Below are 21330 nucleotides of genomic sequence, written 5' to 3'. Positions count from 1 at the left end.
GAAACCCCCATGGACAGAGGAGCCTGGTGGGCTGCAGTCCATGGGGTCACACAGAGTCAGACACGACTAAAGCGATGTAGCACACATACATGCACTGCAAGGTATGAGAGCCCTATTTCTCCACATTTTTTTCAAAACAACATTTCAGACATTTTAATTTTTACCACTCATAGAGATGTGAAATACCTTCCAGTTTTTAAATTCATAATTCCCAGAGTTCCAGGGATCTTGAAGCTAGTTTTCCTGTTTCTTGACATTTCTAGGTCTTTTTTCTGGAGCTTACCTGTGATTTCCTTTACCCATTTTCTGTTGGGTTATTTGCCTTTTTATATGAATTTGTAGATGTGCTTTATGTAATCTTTGCTAATATTTGGTTTATTTGTGTTTCTCAGTCAGTAGCTAGTCTTTTAGTTTCATAGATAAGAAAATCTTTCCCTATTCTTAAGTCATAAAGATTCTTTTACTTTATGTCAAGTTTTAAAATTAATTTTTTAATATATCTAAAATTTACTTCTGCATGTGGTGTAAGGTAGAGCTCTGATCTCACATAGATAACCAGTTGTCCCAGCACTGCCCTTTTGTCGTTGATTTATCGTGCCGCTCTGATCTATCACGACTTCTCTATGTGCACAAGCCTGTCTCTGGTGCTCTGGTCTCTGTTTCATAGGTCTGTTTGTCCCTGTGTCAGACCCACACTGTCTTGTCACTTTATACAAACTGATAGCACACATTTTATTGTGACCTTTTTCAAAACTCTTCTGACTATACTGATGATTCACCCTTCAAGATAAATTATATGACTAACTTGTCAAATTTCATGGAAAATCCTGTCTTACAATTTTGATAGGCTTTGCATTTTATTTATAGATTACTTTGGAGCAAACTGACTATCTTTCACTTCATGAACATGGTATATCTCCTTTATTCAGGTCTTTCACAATGGCCTTTCAATAATGTTTCATAATTTTTCCTAAAAGGTAATTGGTCATCTTTTATTAGATTTACTCCTGGTGTATTATTTTGCTTTTATGAATAGTATTATTTTTTTGATTAGTTAATTCTAGCATATAGAAGCACTTCACCCCCCCCCCCCCATTTATGAACATGGTATTCTCTTATTTCCCAGTAGATGGCAGTAAAATAACGTAACATAAAATAACAATAAGATTTCATTATTAATAAGCTTCGGTGTCATCTTATTTTTTTCCACTGAAATTAAATGCTTTATTTTAAAGGAATCAATTCTGAAGTATTTCTAAATTATCTCTTTTTGTTCCATTTAGGAGGATAAAAGAAAGCGAGACCGTGACCATGTGGATATTGAGGTAGAAAAAGACCTACAGTGTCAGGCCCCTGTACGATTAGACTTGCCTCCTGAGAAGCCTCTTGCAAGCTCTTTAGCCAAACAAGAAGGTTGGAATAACTCTGAATTAACTGTCCTGAATGAGGAAGCTTAAATTATTTTAAGGATGTTAGCCAGGGAAAGTTAAAAATTTAAAAGCTGTTAAGTTAAAATTTGTTTATATTTTCTTATATTACTGCTTAAGAACTTTAAGTTAATTTCTGTTTCAAACTTGTTTTTCTCTTCAGCATATTTGAAAAATAAATGGAATTTCTGTATGAGATAATTTAATGATGGGTATGAGATAAGTCATGTATAGAAAATGAGCTAAACAATACAGAATCTTCTCTTTTAAAACGCTCTTTCTTCTTTGCTTTAGAAGTAGAACAGACACCTCTTCAAGAAGCTTTGAATCAACTGATGAGACAACTGCAGAGGTGAATTTTTTTTCCAGCATTTTTATAACATGGAAATTGAAATGGGAAATAGAGGATCCAAACCACTTCTTTTTATTATTATTATTTCAAATCACATTTTGTGGCCTGTATCCAAATGTACTTGATTTTAAAGTGGATGATAAATATTTTGCCTGGCAATAGAAGTACTCCAAGAGGCTGACTTTTAGATGTTCTCATTTGGTTTGTTTTAACTGGCAGCTTGAAGAGTGTTATATAATCCTCTTAATGGCAGATTTTTCCTTAATCTAAAGTAACTTCTGATGTTAAAGCTTTAAACCGGGATTAAACAATACAGGTATTTCCATTTGCTAATAGATCAAAACACCTTCTATATGTCTGTGCTGCTTATCACTGCTGTGAGTGTTCACTAATTACCAAGTCTGGGAGAAGAAACAAAATACCATAAATAAGATTTGTAACCCTCTCTTAAATGCAGAAGTTTGTTCTAAAAATTATAGTATCTTGATAAAACCAATGTGAAGTTCTTAAAAGAGAAAAGAATAACTTGATCCTTATTAAAATATTTATTTTGATACCTCAGTTCACTCAATTTAAAGTTTTAGCCCAAAGACATCTACATTATTAGCAGGGGATTCATGGATATAGGGCATGCGTTCATATAGTGAGATTTCTTCTGACTGTGTTGGACTTACATGTCAACCCCAGAACTTATCATAAATATTTTTAAAAATAAAGCTATCTGTATTCAGCATCTATTCAGTTTTGCAGTGAAAATTAGAAATCAGTGACCTGTCTTCCTTTTTGGTGTTAAAGAACAGTTGAGAAATTTACATCTCAAGTCTTTACACTTGAATAAATCATTCATTGCTTGTCCCAAAGGAGTAACAGGTAAGCATTGAGCATCCCAACTCAATTAGAATTTTTTACTATAAAGTGTTTGGCTACCTTTTAATTTTGTTTCTTGCAGTATAAGCCCGGAATATAAGTTAATGATGTCCATAAAAGAAATCTACTTGTCAGAGTCTCTCTCAGTCTGAGAATGTTCACATTGCTCAGAACATTATGGGAATTAGAACTCAGAGCCATATTTTTATTGAATAGCCTTAGTGATTCTTGATCCTTGATCCTTGAGGCTCAGTGCAAATACTGGAAAAGAGTGTAATTGACCAGGTTTAGTAATAGCATCTTTGGTCAAACCAAGTCGGACTCTATATTAAAATGACTAATTTTAGGGAGTGTAGATAATTTGCTCTGAAGAGGTCCTCCAGAGATGCTTTGTGGTGTTATCCAAGTAACTTCTATGGACAGTATGCATTTGGATCTGTAAGTTCCAAACTGGGCATTTTTGCTTATTCTCAGTATGTTTTACCCTCACAGCTAGGTGTCCTGCTGGGAAGAACCAAGGCAGATACACACACACCTGCGTTCAGATTCTGACTCTGTATTTTATCAGATTGATGACCTAAAACAAATGATTTGACCTCTGAGCCTCAGTATTCTCATCTCTAAGTGAGGATACCAGCTCCTTGATGGCTTTTGTGAGCGTTAGCTATAAAATACATCAATTCCCTACCACTGTGCCTGGCATGTGGTAAATTTATTTTTTAAATTGCTGCTGCTATTATGACTTTTTAAGCATTTTTAATGCTGTGATTATTTGGAATAAGAAAGCTTTGATATGCCAAATTTCCAGAGAAAAATAACAGTCTAATGAACTAATCATATAGAGCAGTGGTTTTCAACTCTGTCTATCCTGTAAGTACCAAAATTCAACCCTAGAAAAACCAGTGCCTGGACCACTCTTCCTCCCCCAAGAGAGTAGCATGTAGTGGGTCTCGGGTTAGCCTCCCACCACACTAGAATTCTTTTTAAAGCTCCTCTCATGATTCTCGTGCACAGCCAGAGTTAAGAACCTATGATAGAAAGCACTGGGTCTCAAGTTTGGAGGTATTATGATAATCTTTTTAATGTCCATTTTTTGAGCAGTCCCCTACACACATGATAGAAGCTATACGCATTAATTTAAGAAAATATATATGGTTGTCCTTTGGTATCCCCAGGGGATTGATTCCAGGAGCCCCCCTGGGTACCAGAATCCAGGGATGCTCAAATGGCAGCAGTCCAGTGAACAGTCAGCTCTTACATCCACATTTGGGAAGCCCTCAGATACAGAGGGCTAGCGGTACTCAGGAGGATACGGCAGCTCTGTGGCCCACCGAGAGGCCAAGCCTCCTTAGAAACCAGGGTGGGAGACTGCAGATGTGCACTTTAGTTACTACTTCTGCTTTTTCTCTATGGTTAATAAAAAATACATAGTATTACTCTCCCAGAGTACAAGACATTTTTTAGTTAGTCTAGATTTCTTATTTTGTTTCATCTTTCCCTGTGTTGGAGATGTTGCGAATTAATTAAGCTGCATATTTTAAAAGATTCTGTCTTAAGGGTACAATTTATATGTTAAGCATCTGAACCTTATTAAATAGTTATTAGTCTTTAAAACCATTACTTCAGTTTTTAGTGAAAAACATATTAGCCTGCTACAAATTCTACATCTGAAGGATTTCCTCTGACTTAATACTCCTTGACCAGTAGTTTTGTTTGTAGTAGAAATAAAATTGCTTTTTTCCTGTCTTCATAGAAAAGACCCAAGTGCTTTCTTTTCATTTCCTGTGACTGATTTTATTGCCCCTGGCTACTCCATGATCATTAAACACCCAATGGATTTTAGTACCATGAAAGAAAAGATCAAGAACAATGATTACCAGTCCATAGAAGAACTGAAGGTAACTTATTATTTATGTTGTATTGGAGAATAGACTGAGCTATGCTACAAAGTAACATTTCTATTCAATTGAGAGTCAAACTTTTGGATCCTGTGTATGGGAAGTCTTTGTAGAAATCTGCATGTCTGGTATTCAGAATCATTCTCAAGTTTATTTTAATATCCAAAATCTATATTTTTTTTTTGTCTTAGAAAACATATTTGAGCTTGGTGATAGAAAACCAGACAAAATAAGTCATCTGTGTGGTCTTTAGTATTTTGTGGGTTTTGGTAAAATTTTGAAATTCATGTGTTCTATGAGATATTTTCTCAACCTTTAAAATGAAAATGTTTGATTTTAAATTTCAGATGAATACAGGTAAAATTGATTGTTTTTTAATTGTAGTTGATTTATGAAGTTTTATTGGTTTCAGGTGTATCACAAGGTGATTTGGCTATGTATTTTTTTTTCTATAGATTTTTACAAAATATTGAATAAAGTCAGTATTTTAATGGAAGTTGATTTAGAGTAGCTTCTTTTTCTGTTTCTAGACATGTAAAGTAGAGAATAAATTGGCTTGTCGAGAAATACCAAGCAGAAGTTTAATTACATTTTCTAGCTTGGTGAAAGTGAGTTGCTCCCTGAACTGCAGTCACCATCTGCAGTGATTTTGGAGCCCAAAAAAATAAAGTTCAGCTCCCTGAACAACTTTGGCTGTATTTTTTTTAGCATATTTTCTTCAACATTCAGCAATAAGAAATTTTAAAATTACAAATAAAGAACCTACAAGCCACGAAGATGATATATATGTCTAATGTTATAGTTGACGTTTTTCTATCTTTGAATAGCCTTGGTGTATATACTGGTTTCAGAGTTAAGCTTTTCATTTTAATCATCCTAAGAAAAGGAGCCATGTGTTTTCTTTTTTAATTTGCTCTGTACCAAACCACCACAAATTCAAGTGGTTTAAACAGTGTCTACTCTCAGTTCAGTTCAGTTCAGTCGCTCAGTTGTGTCCGACTCTTTGCAGCCCCATGAACCACAGCACGCCAGGCCTCCCCGTCCATCACCAACTTCTGGAGTTCACCCAAACCCATGTCCATTGAGTCGGTGATGCCATCCAACCATCTGATCCTCTGTCGTCCCCTTCTCCTCCTGCCCTCAATCTTTCCTAGCATCAGGGTCTTTTCCAATGAGTCAGCTCTTCGCATCAGGTGGCCAAAGTATTGGAGTTTCAACTTCAACATCAGTCCTTCCAATGAACACCCAGGACTGATCTCCTTTAGGATGGACTGGTTGGATCTCCTTGCAGTCCAAGGGACTCTCAAGAGTCTTCTCCAGCACCACAGTTCAAAAGCATCAATTCTTCGGCACTCAGCTTTCTTCACAGTCCAACTCTCACATCCATACATGACCACTGGAAAAACCATAGCCTTGACTAGACAGACCTTTGTTGGCAAAGTAATGTCTTTGCTTTTCAATATGCTGTCTCGGTTGATCATAACTTTCCTTCCAGGGAGTAAGCTGGCTGCAGTCACCATCTGCAGTGATTTTGGAGCCCAAAAAAATAAAGTCAGCCTCTGTTTCCACACCTGTTTGCCATGATGTGATGAGACCAGATGCCGTGATCTTAGTTTTCTGAATTTTGAGCCTTAAGCCAACTTTTTCGCTCTCCTCTTTCACTTTCATCAAGAGGCTCTTTAGTTCCTCTTCACTTTCTGCCATAAGGGTGGTGTCATCTGCATATCTGAGGTTATTGATATTTCTCCCGGCAATCCTGATTCCAGCTTGTGCTTCCTCCAGCGCAGCGTTTCTCATGATGTACTCTGCATGTAAGTTAAATAAGCAGGGTGACAATATACAGCCTTGACATACTCCTTTTCCTATTTGGAACCAGTCTGTTGTTCCATGTCCAGTCCTAACTGTTGCTTCCTGACCTGCATACAGGTTTCTCAAGAGGCAGGTCAGGTTGTCTGGTATTCCCATCTCTTTCAGAATTTTCCACAGTTTATTGTGATCCACACAGTCAAAGGCTTTGTCATAGTCAATAAAGCAGAAATAGATGTTTTTCTGGAACTCTCTTGCTTTTTCAATGATCCAGCGGATGTTGGCAATTTGATCTCTGGTTCCTCTGCCTTTTATAAATCCAGCTTGAACATCTGGAAGTTCACGGTTCACGTATTCTGCAGCCTGGCTTGGAGAATTTTAAGCATTGCTTTACTACCTTTGTTTTTTTTCTGAATGAACATTGTAGTGTTCTCACCTGACTGAAGGGCTAGACCCTAATCATTTATAGAAGGAAAATAAGACAGTAAATGTTATCTTTACTTGGTCTCTTTTTTTTTTATACATATTGATTAGCTGAATTTTATGAATGATACTAGCATTTAGTTCTGTCTTTCCTATCAGTTTGAATGTATATTTCACTCTGAAAAGCCTGAATTATATACTCTTGTATTCAGAGAAATGAAAATTTTTCTCAACTTTTCATCTGGTGAAAATTAAGCTAAAACTGTTTATTTCAGCATGTTTCTGATCTTATTGCTTAATGGAAAATTTTTCAGTTTTTTTCCCTTTCTGTGAATAGTTTTCCTTTGATCTTTCCCTTACAATGACAAGAGAGAGTACAAGTATGCCCACTAAGTGCTTCTGAGCAAATGGTCAAGATTTATCATAATTAAAGTGAACAAGTATTTTTAACTTGGAGTTTTCTGTAGAGCTATATTTTTTTCTCAGGAAAATTCAATAGCCCCATGTAATGTTTAATTAGCTTATCCAACTCATTAAGCTGTTTGAGGGTTTTTGGTTTTTTTTTAATACTTGTAAGTATGCAGAAAGGTCATTCAACTTTATGAACAAACAATTGCCATTACAGAAAAGTCCAGTAAAGTCTAGCACATGACAGTTAAGATTCATGGAATAATAGGGCTTCCCTGGAGCCGCAGTGGTAAAGAACCTGCCCGCCAGTGGAGGAGTGAAAGTGAAAGTCACTCAGTCGTGTCTGACTCTTTGCGACTCCATGGACTATACAGTCCATGCAGTTCTCCAGGCCAGACTACTGGAGTAGATAGCCTTTCCCTTCTCCAGAGGATCTTCCCAACCCAGGGATCGGACAGGAGATGCAGGTTCAATCCCTGATCCGAGAAGATCCCACATGGCGTAGATCAGCTAAGCCCGTGCACCACAACTATTGAGCCTGTGCTCTGTAAGGGGAAGCCACAGCACTAAGAAGTCCATGCATCACAACTAGAGAGTAGCCCCTGCTCACTGCACCTAGAGAAAAGCCCACGCAGCAACAAAGACCCAGCAAGCCAAAAAATATTACTATATAAATAAATAATTTTTTAAAAGATTCATTTTAATGGAATGGAAGCTTTTCAGAATATCTATGGTAAAGATTCTGAACCTGGGGTCCTTTGGGTAGCCTTGGATGAGCCTTTAGAGGGATCAGGAATTTTATAAAATTCCAGGAAAATTTTGTGTTCACCTTTATATTACATGTGTGTGCTTGAGGAGTGGATCCATAGCTTTCCTCAGATTCCTAGAGATGATGACTTAACAAAATCCTAACTGATTATAGAGACTTGGCCAAGAACTGAGGATCCACATATACTTCATCTGCGTTAAATTTAATACCAAATTTATTGTGACACTTGACTCAGTCTTCTCATGTACTTTTAAATAATATTCAGTCTACCTATTTTCATTACATTAAATGTTCTGAGCTGTCATCACTAGTTATTAAATAATGGGGCTTAAATGTTTTAAATTCAGAGGAGATTGAGGACCAGATTCTTTTTTGTTGAGTTTTTATCATTTTTATTTAGTAAGGCCTTGGCATAATCACTCTCACATTTATACAGTGTAAAAATTACTTAACCATGGAAATATGCAGTGGAATTGAGTTCCCTAGCACATGTGCATACTTTGAAATTTAAACCAAAAGTACAATTTTGATAGTCTGCCTACTCTGGTTACATGTTGTAAGTCTTTGAAGTTGTATGGTTTATTTCAGGTTGGCATGATATTGCAACATTCTGCAAATTATATTTAGCTTATAATAGTATCCAAACCCTTAAAAGAAAATTAGTGTAAATGTTTTGCCATTTTTGCTCAGTTAATTTGACTATGGTAGGAAATATTGTGATGGTAATTTAGCATGTCCCAGTTTTCAGTCAGGATCCAAAATAAAATATTTACTTCAGTAATGGGTAACTGTTTGTTTTTAAACTAAGGATTTTTTAATTAAATGAAATACTCAGTAATTATTAAATGTAAGATAGAAGTATTTTCTAATTCTCTTTGTGTGCAATAAGATTATACTGAAGAAACCCATTTTAAAATTTTATCTCAGAATCTAAAGTTTATGCAGTTACTATAGAATGTTTAAGAATTTGTAAAGGAATGTAGTAGGATGTTTAAATTAATTTAGCAGTATTTGTTTTGTTAGTTTTAAAACTTAATAAATTGCTATTAATGTTGTGTAGTGAACAAAAGGGAAGACGGTGTTTTTTACTGGTTTGTTTTTGTTTGCTTGATGGTGGTGGTTTTGGATTTTTTGAGGACCTGCGTGATTTCAGACAGGACAGGAGGGTGCTTGGTTTTGTCTTAATGCATTCCTCCCTGATGTTTTCTCTCCAGGATAACTTCAAACTGATGTGTACTAACGCTATGATTTACAACAAGCCAGAGACGATTTATTATAAAGCTGCGAAAAAGCTGTTGCACTCAGGGATGAAAATTCTTAGCCAGGTAAAGGAAATTCTTCGTCATAAATAATAATTATTATAAAATTTATATTCCTTTCATTTTGGTCATAGTGATACAGATCCAATACAGTTCAGGTTTTATTTTATAGAAAGGTTATATTAAAGTAGGAACTATTAAATGAAAAAAAAATTTAACATAGAGAAGAAAATTACAGCAGGAAGATTCTCATTTGGAATTGATACAAATAAATATTGGCCTTCACTTGTAATTATTTTTTTGGAAGCTGTTGAGTTGGTATTCACCAGATAGACTTAAATTGACTGAAACAGACATCATCTTGAATTCCAGGACAGGATAGATTACATGAGTTATGAAATCTTTTGGAAAGAAAGCACCCTATTTCCCTTTGCAGGGGTGGAAGCGAATGTTCTGGTGAAGCACAGAATCTCCTTCAGGTAGAAAGAAAGGAAATAGACAAATGAGCAATCACTCGGAATTGTCTGAAAGCCACCTCCCCACAGGAGCAGATTCTCCCTTGAAGAACAAGAACCAATCGATACATAGTGAAGTGTGTGAGGCGGGAGAAATGTATGCAGAGGACGCATCATTATCATCGTCAAGCGTCATAAGGAAGCTCACACAATAGCTTATTCAAAAGAAAGATGCCGTAGATAGTGGCAGAGAGTGACAGGAGTCTCATTGCAGAGCGGTGGTTGATGAAATTGAAGTGATCACTTGCATCTACTGAAAGAGGAGAACTCACCAGATAAATCATGTCTTATGATGTTTTACTAAACAGCTGTGAATAGATGGAAAATTAACTGAGACAAATCTTATCTTGGCAGTAAGTCAGAAAACTGGGTTCTAGTTTTATCTCTTTTCCACTAACTTGTGGACCTTGGGCCTCTGTTCTTATCTGTAGAGAAGAAGGTTTAATCCGAGGTCTCCAAGATAATTGCTAGCATTAATATGCTGATTTTAGATAAGAGCTAGAGTAGGGAGGATACCAAGAAGAACAAGATAGAATGATTTTGCAAAAAAAGAAATGGGTATGAGGAAGAGAAAGAAATCAGAATCAAGAGCTCAGGCTGAAATTGAGGGAAGCTGGAGGATAGTAGGAAGTTGGAGGCTAGGTGCCTGTGGTTTTCCACCTTTTGTGGTGATCATCTGTATCAGTTTTAAACGTTTAAAGAATTGCCTTGGGGTCCTGATATCTTGGTGTCTGTGTGCTTGGCTCTGAAAGATTCTTAACTGAGGAAAGAAAAACATTTGGATTGATGATCATTCTTGCACTCCTAATATTTAGACAACATCAATTTCCACTCTTTCCTAAAGACTTGGGAAGCTGTAATGTAAGCCAGTTACCCATCTTTGGCAAAATATGCAGAGGAAAGGGAAATATTAAGTGTTTATCCCATCTGTTGCAGAAATACTCAGAATCCAAGACCAAGCCATATTCCAATTTTTTTAACCTGCAAATACTTATTTTTGTATTTGAAGTAAAGGTGCACCCAACAAATGCAATGTTTACTCCAGAATATGCACATTTAATTTTTAGAATAAAGTTTGATTTGCAAACATAATGTATCCAAGTAAAATTTTCAACTTTGATTTACCACTGTTTTCTGATCTTTAAATACTGTAGTTAATACAAGATGCAAATGATTCCAGAAGCTCTTGTATTTTATTGGGGGTGGGGTGGCTGGAAGCACAAAAAAAAACTTCTCCGCTTTCCCCTTTCTCTCTCTGTTGTCGTCCTTTCTTTCAGATCTCTTCCTGTTGAGGAGCCCTACCCATCCTGTGTTATAGCTTCCTGTTGACTGTTCTCTCCACCCTAGATGGGAGAGATTCTTAGAACAGTGATTTTTAAATGTTTAAATTTAGACCTTCTGAGTTACTCTTTTAATAGCACATCTCCCAAGAGAGCCCAGCACACCCTTCCATGAATGGTGTCTTTTCAAAAATAACTGGTTTTTAATTCAGTGTAAAAGTTATAGAGCAGTCATTCATCATTTTTTAGTTATACAAAGATAGTGATGATTAGTAGATGTGTTATTTTTATAAAGAGTGGACATATGAAGATTAACTGTTTTGATCTCCTAAATAAATACTAAATGCTATATTATATATATAGTCACCTTGGATCAGACTAATCAAATTCAAGTCCTGGCTGTGCTGTTGAAACACTATGGGACCTTAGGCAGGCCATGTAAGCTTTTCCAGCCATTTTGCCATCATTAAAGTGGCATAACAGTAGTACTTACCTCACAGAATTATACCTCATGAGTGAGGACTCAGTAGGTAAAGGTTTGATACCTATACCTTTAGGTTATAGGTATACTGTTATCCCCTTCTCCAGGGGATTTTCCCAACCCAGGAATCACACCTATCTATAGGTATAGGTATAAGACAATAGGTGTTAGCCACTAATAATAAATGGCAAAGAATCAACCCTTTAGTCATTTGTAAATGGAGAATTGATAAACAGTATGCTGATTTGGAGACATTTTGGTTACAAAAAAGAAAGACATTGCTTTTAAAGTTCAGTTCAGTTGCTCAGTCATGTCTGACTCTTTGTGACCTCATGAACCACAGCATGTCAGGCCTCCCTGTCCATCACCAACTCCCAGAGTTCACTCAAACCCATGTCCTTTGAGTCGGTGATGCCATCCAACCATCTCATTCTCTGTCGTACCCTTCTCCTGCCCTCAATCTTTGCCAGTATCAGGGTCTTTTCAAATGAGTCAGCTCTTTGCATCAGGTAGCCAGAGTATTGGAGTTTCAGCTTCAACATTCAGCTTTTAAAGTAAAATTAATTAAACTCAACTTTTTTCCATAACTTGTGTTGAAATTTAGAAAATTCCTTTAATTGAATTATTTGAATTTGATGCACTGTTTTTTCTTTTTTAAGTTTGAAAATATTCCTAATGTAGGTTCTGCTTTATAAAATTCTAGAATGGAAGTTAAAAGGTTACTGAGAACTTTGTGATCCAAGCCCATTCATTTAACCAACACTTACTGAGTACCTTCTATATGCCAGCCTCTGTTTCAGGCATTAGAAGTAAATGACTTAAGTGACATACACCAGAGGAAACACAAATGGCCACTAAATGCATATAGAAATAATCAAACTAATATTTTAAGTACGTATTAAAATAAGACCTGTTTTTAAAAATCAGTTTCTTTTTTGATCACACCCCTAAATTCCAGGGATTGAACCTGAGCCACCTGTGGTAATAAGTTCCGAGTCTTAACCACTAGACTGCCGGGAGAGTCCAGTATTATTTTTATTTTTAATAGTACTAATCAGTTTGCCAAGGATTCAGGGAAAATTTAAAACACTGGTTAAATGTTCAAACACTAAAAATTGTTAAAACTTTTCTGGGAAGCAGTTTAACAGTAAACATCAAAAGACTTAAAAAGTACTCATTCCCTTTGACCTAGTATTTTTACTCATGTATTAGTCGCTCAGTCGTGGCCAACTCTTTGCGACCTCATGGACTGTAGCCCACCTGGCTTCTCTGTCCATGGGATTCTCCAGGCAAGAATACTGGAGTGGGTTGCCATTACCTTCTCCAGGGGATTTTCCTGACCCAGGGATCGAACCCAGGTCTGCTGCCTTGTAGGAGATTGTTTACCACTGAGCCACTAGGGTAGCCGTTTTACTCCTCTCATTTATTCAAAGAGAGAGGGATTCCTAGAGATTTTTATTTATAATAGCAGAAACTTGGAAATAAGTTAAATGTTCCATAGGGGGTCATTAATTAAACCATGGGACACACATGGGATAATATACTATACAGTTACTTAAAATATTTTAAAGAATATTTAATGGAACAGAGGGAAGATACAGTTTATTAACTGAAAGAAAATTTTCTTGTGCAGTATAATTCTGATTTGCTAATATGTGTAATGCTTAGAAAAATACTAGAATGTTAAATTTGTTAACAGTTTTCCTCTCTAGATAATAAATTAACAAGATTCTTATTTTCTCCTTTACCCATGTCTGTGTCTGCAATAAAATTTATTACTTAAATAGCTTTGACATTATTTTAAAAATTATGGTGGTTTAGTTGCTAAGTTGTGACCGACTCTTGCAACCCAATGGACTGTAATCTGCCAGGCTCCTCTGTCTATGGGATTCTCCAGGCAAGAATACCGGAGCAGGTTGCCATTTTTTTCTCCAGAGGATCTTCCAGACCCAGGAACCAAACCCAGGTCTCCTGCATTGCAGGCAGCTTCTTTACTGACTGAGCTATGAGGGAAGCCCTCTATATATATACATATTTTTATATATATTATATATATAATATATATATTTATATGTTATATATGTATTTATATATATCATATATATTTTAATATAATTAAAAATTATAGTGCAGTAAAATTAGCAGGGCCCATTTCCTGAGGCTGTCACAATCTGCACTGCTAACACAAAAGAGGATGATGAGAAAAGGCCCCATCATGAGATCCAAGAAGCCTGGTCTTAGTCCGTGGTTCTGAGACCTTAGTTGGGTCATTTAGCATTTCTGGGCTACATTGTTCTTATCTGAATGACCTCTGGTCCTTTTCAGTTCTAGTTTCTGTTATTCTGTAGAAGTCTTCCCTGCTGTTGCTATGTATCCCTAAGGAGACTACACTCCATATTTTGTCCATTGACAACACAGAATTAAAAGGCAGAGTAGTCACTAGGAACAAGTCTGCCTCTTTAACATTTGTCCAGAAACCACAGGCCCATAAGGGAAGCACTGGAAAATTCAGCACATGTTTCACAGAATAGAAGCAATACTTCTTTGGTTAGAACATTATGCATTCTTAAAAAGAAACTATGCTAGCAGCCTTTTCTTGTTGAGGCGTGTTTTCATACAGAAAAATGCCAGTCCTCATTGATCATCCCAGGATACCAAAATGTAAGAGATCTTCCAATATTCACATGCTCGTTTTAAAAATCTAATAATTCTTAAATTTCAGAAGATGAACTGTTTTATTAAATATGAAGTTTTAACACACTATTAAACTGAACTTTAAATTTACTACTGCTAAGAATACTTAGTCTTTATTCACATATTCTCTCCTGTGAACTTTTTGATGATGCAGTAAAGTTGCAAAGCATTCTCTTATTTTGGAAATTATCTGAATTGAAGGAATAGACTTTATTTTCCTGGTTCCTAACTATTCTGCTCTGTTGGTAGGGTTACATTTAACTGTTTTTCTTCCCTAGTTAATGACAGGATAAGTATAAACTCTTATGAGGGAAAATGTGTTACTTTACAAATGAATGACAAATATACAATAAGAATATTGCTGAATATTTTTAGGAGAGAATTCAGAGCCTGAAGCAGAGCATAGACTTCATGGCAGACTTGCAGAAAAGTCGGAAGCAGAGAGACAGGACAGACACCTCGCAGAGTGGGGAGGAGAGCGGCTCCTGGCCAAGAGAGAGGGACGACACTGGAGACGCTGAGGCACAGGGCTTCAAGAGCCCCAATAAGGAGAATAAAAAGTAAAGAATCTTTGAAATATTAAGGTTAAGCTGTCTTCCACGCCAGTAATGGGAGAAAATACAATTCAGGGGCCTTCCTTGGGTCTGTGATTGGTTGGGTTTTGTCAGAGTCCATTTTGATGATTTGACACCCCTTTTCTCATACGAAGCATAGTTTGTAATTGTCTAAACACAATCCAGAAAATAGTTCTGAATGTCTCTTCTGTAGGGAAGTTGTTTTAAAACCAGTAAATAGTCTCGAGGGACTCATGCTGTCAGTGAGTTTATATTAATGGAGCCATTTGTTTAAGAAAAAAGTTGTATATTCATTACCTCATTCCACAAAGGAGTCCAGCCCATACTTAAGCCTAAGCACGGTTAAAGCTGCTTTCTGAACAGATGGGCTGTCACTGAGATGTGTGCATGTTTTCCACTCAACGTCAGCTGGTAGCAGCAGTGTGAACCGCGGTCCCACCAGCCATCAGCTGAGGTGGCCCCACTCAGTTGCGTACGTGTCCATCCTGCTCAACTGCTGCCTACCTATCCTGGCGCCCAGCACCTCACTGTCAGCTCTGGGAGAAGGGGTTAGTTAGCAGGTTGGGACTTCTGCTGTTACAACATGAAGTGAACTTGTGACAGGTTTTTCTTATATTTCTAAGGTTTATACATTGTGTACATGTTTATTTTAGATTTTATAAGTTGGACTTAAGTGTACCAAATTGTAAAACAAATTGAGCACCCCTCTGCTTTTAAAATATATTTGAGGTAGGGTTCGTTTTTATGAATATACTAAGAAAAATGTTTAAAACAAGTAATACTGGACACAGGGAGGGAACTGACCGACTACTTGGCTTGCCTTAGTGTTTGTGTGTTATTGGGGCCCCTTACCAGGTCACTAGGAGACAAAGTTTTAATTGGTGTCAGTAGCACAAATTTCTCCACTTTGGTTGTATTCATATTTGGAATTACATTTTAATGTTTTCATCTTATCCTCTTCTTTTTTTTTTACTTAGTATTAATGTGTGCTTTCAGGAAAGACAAAGATGTGCTTGAAGATAAATTTAAAAGCAATAGTTTAGAAAGAGAGCAGGAGCAGATTGACCGCATCGTTAAGGAATCTGGAGGAAAGCTGACCAGGAGGCTTGTTAATAGTCAGGTGATGGAGCTTTTCCTTTCTTTTCATTACCTACTGATTCGGGTTGTCTGAAACTTTTAGTTTTTAAGTTGCTTGTGTACTTTTAATCCATATCTGCCATAGAGCTCTTCAGGATAGCGCTCACAGAAGAAAAAGTAGTAATATACTTGTTTTTAAAAATACATAATTCATACTATTCTCTGTTACTGGCTAGAAGGGTTTGGGGTTTTTTTTAAGGGACATTAATGTGTTCAAATGTTGGAAAATGAACCACATACTTTTAAGATTATAAGAAAACATACACGGTCTTTTGAAGTCATGTTGTTTAGCACCTTGGTTCTAAAACCGAATGAATTAATCCATGGCTTTAGGTAAGTCACTTCTCTTCCCTGGTTTTCAGTATACTTTTTTTAAATAGTTTAAACAGAACTTGAGCACCTGCACGGCTCTTTTAAAATTCTGAGATTTTCTAACCTTTATTTCTTTAACCCATCAGCACCTGTGTACATATGTGAAAGTTGATATGAGTATGATGATAGCCACCTGTAATATTAGTTTGATTAAACTAAGGTGAGGTTTTCTGGTGAGCAACATACATATGTATTGTATATAAAACTGTTCGTGCCATTTGAATACTTTGGGTCTTTGCAGTGTGAATTTGAAAGGAGAAAGCCAGATGGAACAACAACATTGGGACTTCTCCATCCTGTGGATCCTGTTGTAGGAGGTAGGTTCACAGAATTAGACTGCGCATGAACTTGATGCTAATGTGGCAACTTGGTTAACATTTTAGAGGAGCTTGTTTAACTTTAGAGGAGCTAGTCTGAATATTGATAAACCCAACTATCATCATCCGTAAGGAATTTGGCTAGGTATCCTGTATGTCATACTAACAGCTAACCTAACTTTATTTCATTCCAAAATAAGTGCTACAAAATCAAGTTTTCTTTAAAATATAAAGTGCCTAGGACGTCCCTGGCAGTCCAATGGTTAAGCCTTTGCTTTCCAGTGGAGGGGGTGCGGGTTCAGTCCCTGGTCAGGAAGCTAAGATCACAGATGCCTTGCAGCCAGAAAACCAAAACGTAAAACAGAAGCAGTGTTATACAAACTCAATAGAGACTTAAAAATGTGGTCCACATGAAAAAAGACTTAAAACATATCTAAGTTCCTGGATTATCATACCAACCATTAACAAACCCTAAATATTAGGTGGTCATTTCTAGCCCTGGTTTTAAGAGACGGGCACTTTTTGAGATACCTCAAAAAGACTCAGGCAATATCTCAAAACCTTTAGACTATGGCATAATAAAATTTAAGACTTTTTAATTTTAGGGAATAAAATGATTATATGTGCCATGTACTATACTAGTACCTTAATGGTAGTGGAATAATATATAGTAAATGACATTATATCTTTCACTGTGGTTGTTAGAAAGATTGTAAAGGTTAGGAATCACTTTTTTAGAACATCAGTCATACTTTATTTTTTCAAATGATATTTTAATGGAAATAGAATAGGGAATATTTTGAAATTTGATGTAAGAATGGGAAATATGTATCATTTATCTTTGAGGGAATCATGTTGTGATAAGCATGAGAATGTTTATTCTATAAATAACTCTTCCTGCTACCATTAGGAGGGAGATAATTATGGATACAGAAATGAATAATGACAAAATTCCAGGAAATAGCTTCTAATATTTATTATTTGCAGTGAGGAAGGCACTGTCTTAAGAGCTGGAGGTGGAGCTAGGTGTAAAAGGGAACGAAACAGGAACAGACAGGTCCTTTCCTCTTACATTCTGTGGGGTGGGGAAAGAAAAACACACAAGAATCAAGTGAAGAGCTGGCAGCCTGTCCACCAGGAATCAGTGCATCAGGGGAACAGAGCAGCAGAGTAGTAACAGTGTCTGGGGGTCAAAGACGGCTTCCTTAAGAGATGTTTAGGTTGATCCCAAGGTGCTGAGTAAGGGATTGGGGAATAACAGGTGTAAAAAAAAAAAAAAAACCTTGAAGCAGAGAAGAGCTTGATGCCAGCCTGTCAATGTTTTCTTTTAACATTGCAGTACACTCTTGAAATGCTGAAGCAGGAGAACATTGATAGGCTCCTTGACTTAGAAGAACTGGTGCTATGATTTCAAAACAAAACTCTTTTACTTTATATATATATATATATTTTTTTTTTCCTTTGGAAAAAAAAACACTATGAGGCCCTGCAGCCACTCCAGGTTGGTGCAGAGGGACAGGCCACACCGGGCCTCGCTGCTCAGGCGGGAGGCGCCGCCCCGCCGTGGCCGTGGCCGTGTGAGCCCACCGCCGCACCCGCCACTGCTGCCACCAGTGCTACAACTCGCTCTCTTCGCTCTGGCCCCATTTTTTAATTTTATATGAACTTTTCATAGTAGAATTTTTTAGGGTCTTGGGTCATAGAAAATGCCACAGGATTGAGAACATTGCTCTTTCTGATGTATCAGTGATGAAAATTTGGTGATAAGAGATGCAGCTAAGTGGATTTAGGTGAAACTTTTCTTAAAGGCACAAAGATCTGCCCCTTTCTTTGTACCTGGGGTTCTAGTCTGTGCTCTTGGTCTGGTTTTCTGGGTTCCCAACTATTGTAGACATTATCAGTTGCAGCCAACACTGACTTGATCCTCACACTCAACAGCTTCTCCCCCAGGAGGCCAGTTTACTGGTTTAGGGTGGAAGATGCCCCTGTCTGCGTCTCAACTTCATCCTCCTGGTTGGAGGTACTAGTACCAATTAAGATACCAGATGCTTACCAAGGAAGGAAGATCTTGATTTAGAGGTTTGGAGTTTCTCACAAGTGCTTCTACTTTGTCACACTGATCACATGTGGCAGTAGACTCTGTTCCAGGGTGGTCCTGTTACAGAAACCAGAGCTCTTCTTCAGAAGAAAACAGTCTTTTCTGTTGGATTTTGTTAGAGACCACGTTCTCTCCTGACACCATCCCTCTCTGTTCTTACGCTTACATCACAGATTTCCAAGCATCATTACAGGGCTTCATGCCTGGTTTACTTACGGGCTTTTCGTCTTTAAAGGCTATTCGTCCCTGCAGTACAAGTCTGCCTCTTGTAGAGATTAATTTATCCTGAATGTATTACGAGTTCTTGTCTTTAATCAGGGATTTCCGCTTCTGTTACTTGACCTTTTCTACTGGTTTACTTCCATCATCTTAACATTGAAAGGTCCAACTTTTAAATATGTTTTTTAAAGTGAAGTGCAACATGATTATAAAGAATTCCAGGATGCTGCAGAGTATGATGAAAAGGACCAGATTTGGATCCTGGCTACATTCTGCCTTTCTGAACTCAGATTTTTTTAATTAAAAATGGCTAAAAAAAAAAAAAGATGGGTATAGTAAGGGCTGCTCGGAGTGAGGTGGATGTCCTGAAGAAGTGCATGCACAGAAACTCCACAGAGCACCATGGGGTCACTACCACATGAGCCGTCTCCACCATGCTCACTCTTACGTTTTAGAACCAGGCTATTGTCCTGTGAGACTGGGGATGACAACTGGAAGACTTCAGTCTGGAGTGAATACTTTGCAGGGATTCAAAGAAGATAAAAGAAACAAAGTGACTCCAGGTAAGGCTCCCATGTGGTAGTGTGGTTTTTTTCTCTTCTCATTTTCAAGGAGTTGAGGAAAAGAAGCATAATTACCATTACTTTAACTTTATTTATGGTATTTTTGCAACATTAGATATTTTAAAGAAACTGAAAAATCAGTATTAATATTCAAAATGAGTTTGCTTTCTTGTTTTTCCCCTCCCCATTGTAAGAAAAGATTCACTTGAGTTGTGACTTATAAGTATATACTTTGGAGAAAATAATTTACCTTGGATTTGTTTGCCAGTCAGTGAAGTAGCAAAGTTAGAAGGGAATAATCTTTAATAATTAGAAAAACAGATTGACACACAAGTTGAAGAACAGTATTGTGGTTCTGTGTGTGTTTTCGTCAACAGTGTTGTACTTGAGTTATGGACCCTACAGCTCTTACGCACCACATTATGACTCCACATTTGCAAACATCAGCAAGGACGACTCTGACCTGATCTATTCAGCCTACGGGGAAGACCCTGACCTCCCCGGTGACTTCAGGTGAGCTGTCTGTTCACTGGTGCTCGGAGAGCCGCACCGTCCTAAAACACTGATACACACTAGGGATCTACTGGGAGACCTACAGAGGTAGTCAAATGGTGGGAAATGTGTTCAGGGATTTTTTTAATTGACAATTAAACAGACCCCTAGTTATCCTCATTCTTTAATGGAAAGTAAATATTTTAAAGAAAGCATGTGTCTCCCTAATATTTTCTGGTGTTGGCATCTGCAGTATTTTAATTCTTAGAAAAATATGTTTTTAAAGATGTCTTGTACTTCCGCTTACTAAAATTCAGGAGCTTGTTGCTTCAGAATGTTGGTGTGCCACCTGCTTCATTGTAACATGTTTCTGCATCAGTGAGTTGTTCCAGATTTGATCGCTATGGGGGATCAAATCAAAAGTCAAAGCCACTGCACATTTTCCCCAAGATAGGAGGTAGGACCTGGTTTGGTCCAAAGCCGACCCCCATCCAAGCCTGTTTGACCTGTCAGGTCCCAGTAGACTCTGGCAGTTACACTCCACCAGCCCTTATCACATGTTTTGTGTTCTTGTTTAGGATGCTGGGTACTTTGCATGCCATCAGCATAATGAGATACCGTCCTGATTTACTGGCATTCTGGCTTGGGTTGGGCTGAGCTTGGGTTATTCCTTCTTGGCGGTGGAATTTTGTAAACTTTCATTATGTGTAAGACTTTAACCCAGTAGATTAACCAGTGTCCTGGTTTTCTGGAAAAGAGGGACTTGTTCACTTTTACATATGTGTGGTGGTAGTGGTGGTAGTGTTTTTACAAGTCAATGACTGTGTTTTCAGATCAAGCCATTTGTATCCTTTAGACCTCCTCTCACCAGCTTGAATAAATCCTTTCTCGATTATTCATCCATGCATTCCACATACAGGTATTGCTGGGGTACCGTGTTTTCCAGGCATTCTTCTAGATACTGGGGATTCTGCAGGGAAACAGTACTGACACAGACTCGTGCCTGATGTCAGGTGGTGATATGTGTTTTGAAGAAAAGGAATATAGGGAGTGCTAGGGTTGGGAGAGGAGTGCTGTTTCAAATAGTCAAGAAAGACTTTGCTGAATGAACACTGAGCAAAAACTGAAGGTGGTAAAGAAGGAAACGTTGCTGTTGTCTGAAAGAACATTCCAGCCGGTGGAATAGCTGGGCAAAGGCCCTGAGGTGGGAACCTGCCTGAAACATTTAAAGACCAAGAAGAGCAGTAGAGGGCAGGAAGAGTGCAGGGGAAATAGCAGGTGGGCGTAGATCTTTGTAAGAACTTGGAGTTTTATTCTAAGTGAGATGGGAAGATATTGGTGGCTTTTGAGCAGAGTGACCAAGTCTGGCTTATAATTT

The 21330-nt window shown here is 37.4% G+C and overlaps 1 protein-coding gene across 2 annotated transcripts in view; it reads left to right on the top strand.

Moving 5' to 3' along the window:
- The window catches only part of BRD7 (bromodomain containing 7), a 39223-nt gene that overhangs the window by 12010 nt on the left and 5883 nt on the right, over positions 1 to 21330 (top strand). For both annotated transcript variants that reach the window (XM_061138470.1, XM_061138471.1), the window contains exons 3-11: positions 1284 to 1413; positions 1722 to 1779; positions 4400 to 4544; positions 9165 to 9275; positions 14555 to 14739; positions 15751 to 15874; positions 16505 to 16580; positions 19353 to 19460; positions 19838 to 19973. In XM_061138470.1, the coding sequence (XP_060994453.1) occupies positions 1284 to 1413; positions 1722 to 1779; positions 4400 to 4544; positions 9165 to 9275; positions 14555 to 14739; positions 15751 to 15874; positions 16505 to 16580; positions 19353 to 19460; positions 19838 to 19973 (1073 nt within the window). The remainder of the gene's footprint in view (positions 1 to 1283; positions 1414 to 1721; positions 1780 to 4399; positions 4545 to 9164; positions 9276 to 14554; positions 14740 to 15750; positions 15875 to 16504; positions 16581 to 19352; positions 19461 to 19837; positions 19974 to 21330) is intronic.

The sequence above is a fragment of the Dama dama genome, chromosome 4, assembly GCF_033118175.1.
Source record: "Dama dama isolate Ldn47 chromosome 4, ASM3311817v1, whole genome shotgun sequence".
In the NCBI taxonomy this organism is placed as follows: Eukaryota; Metazoa; Chordata; class Mammalia; order Artiodactyla; family Cervidae; genus Dama; species Dama dama.
Note: the sequence above shows the minus strand (reverse complement) of the source record. Positions and strands in the feature narration are given on the sequence as shown.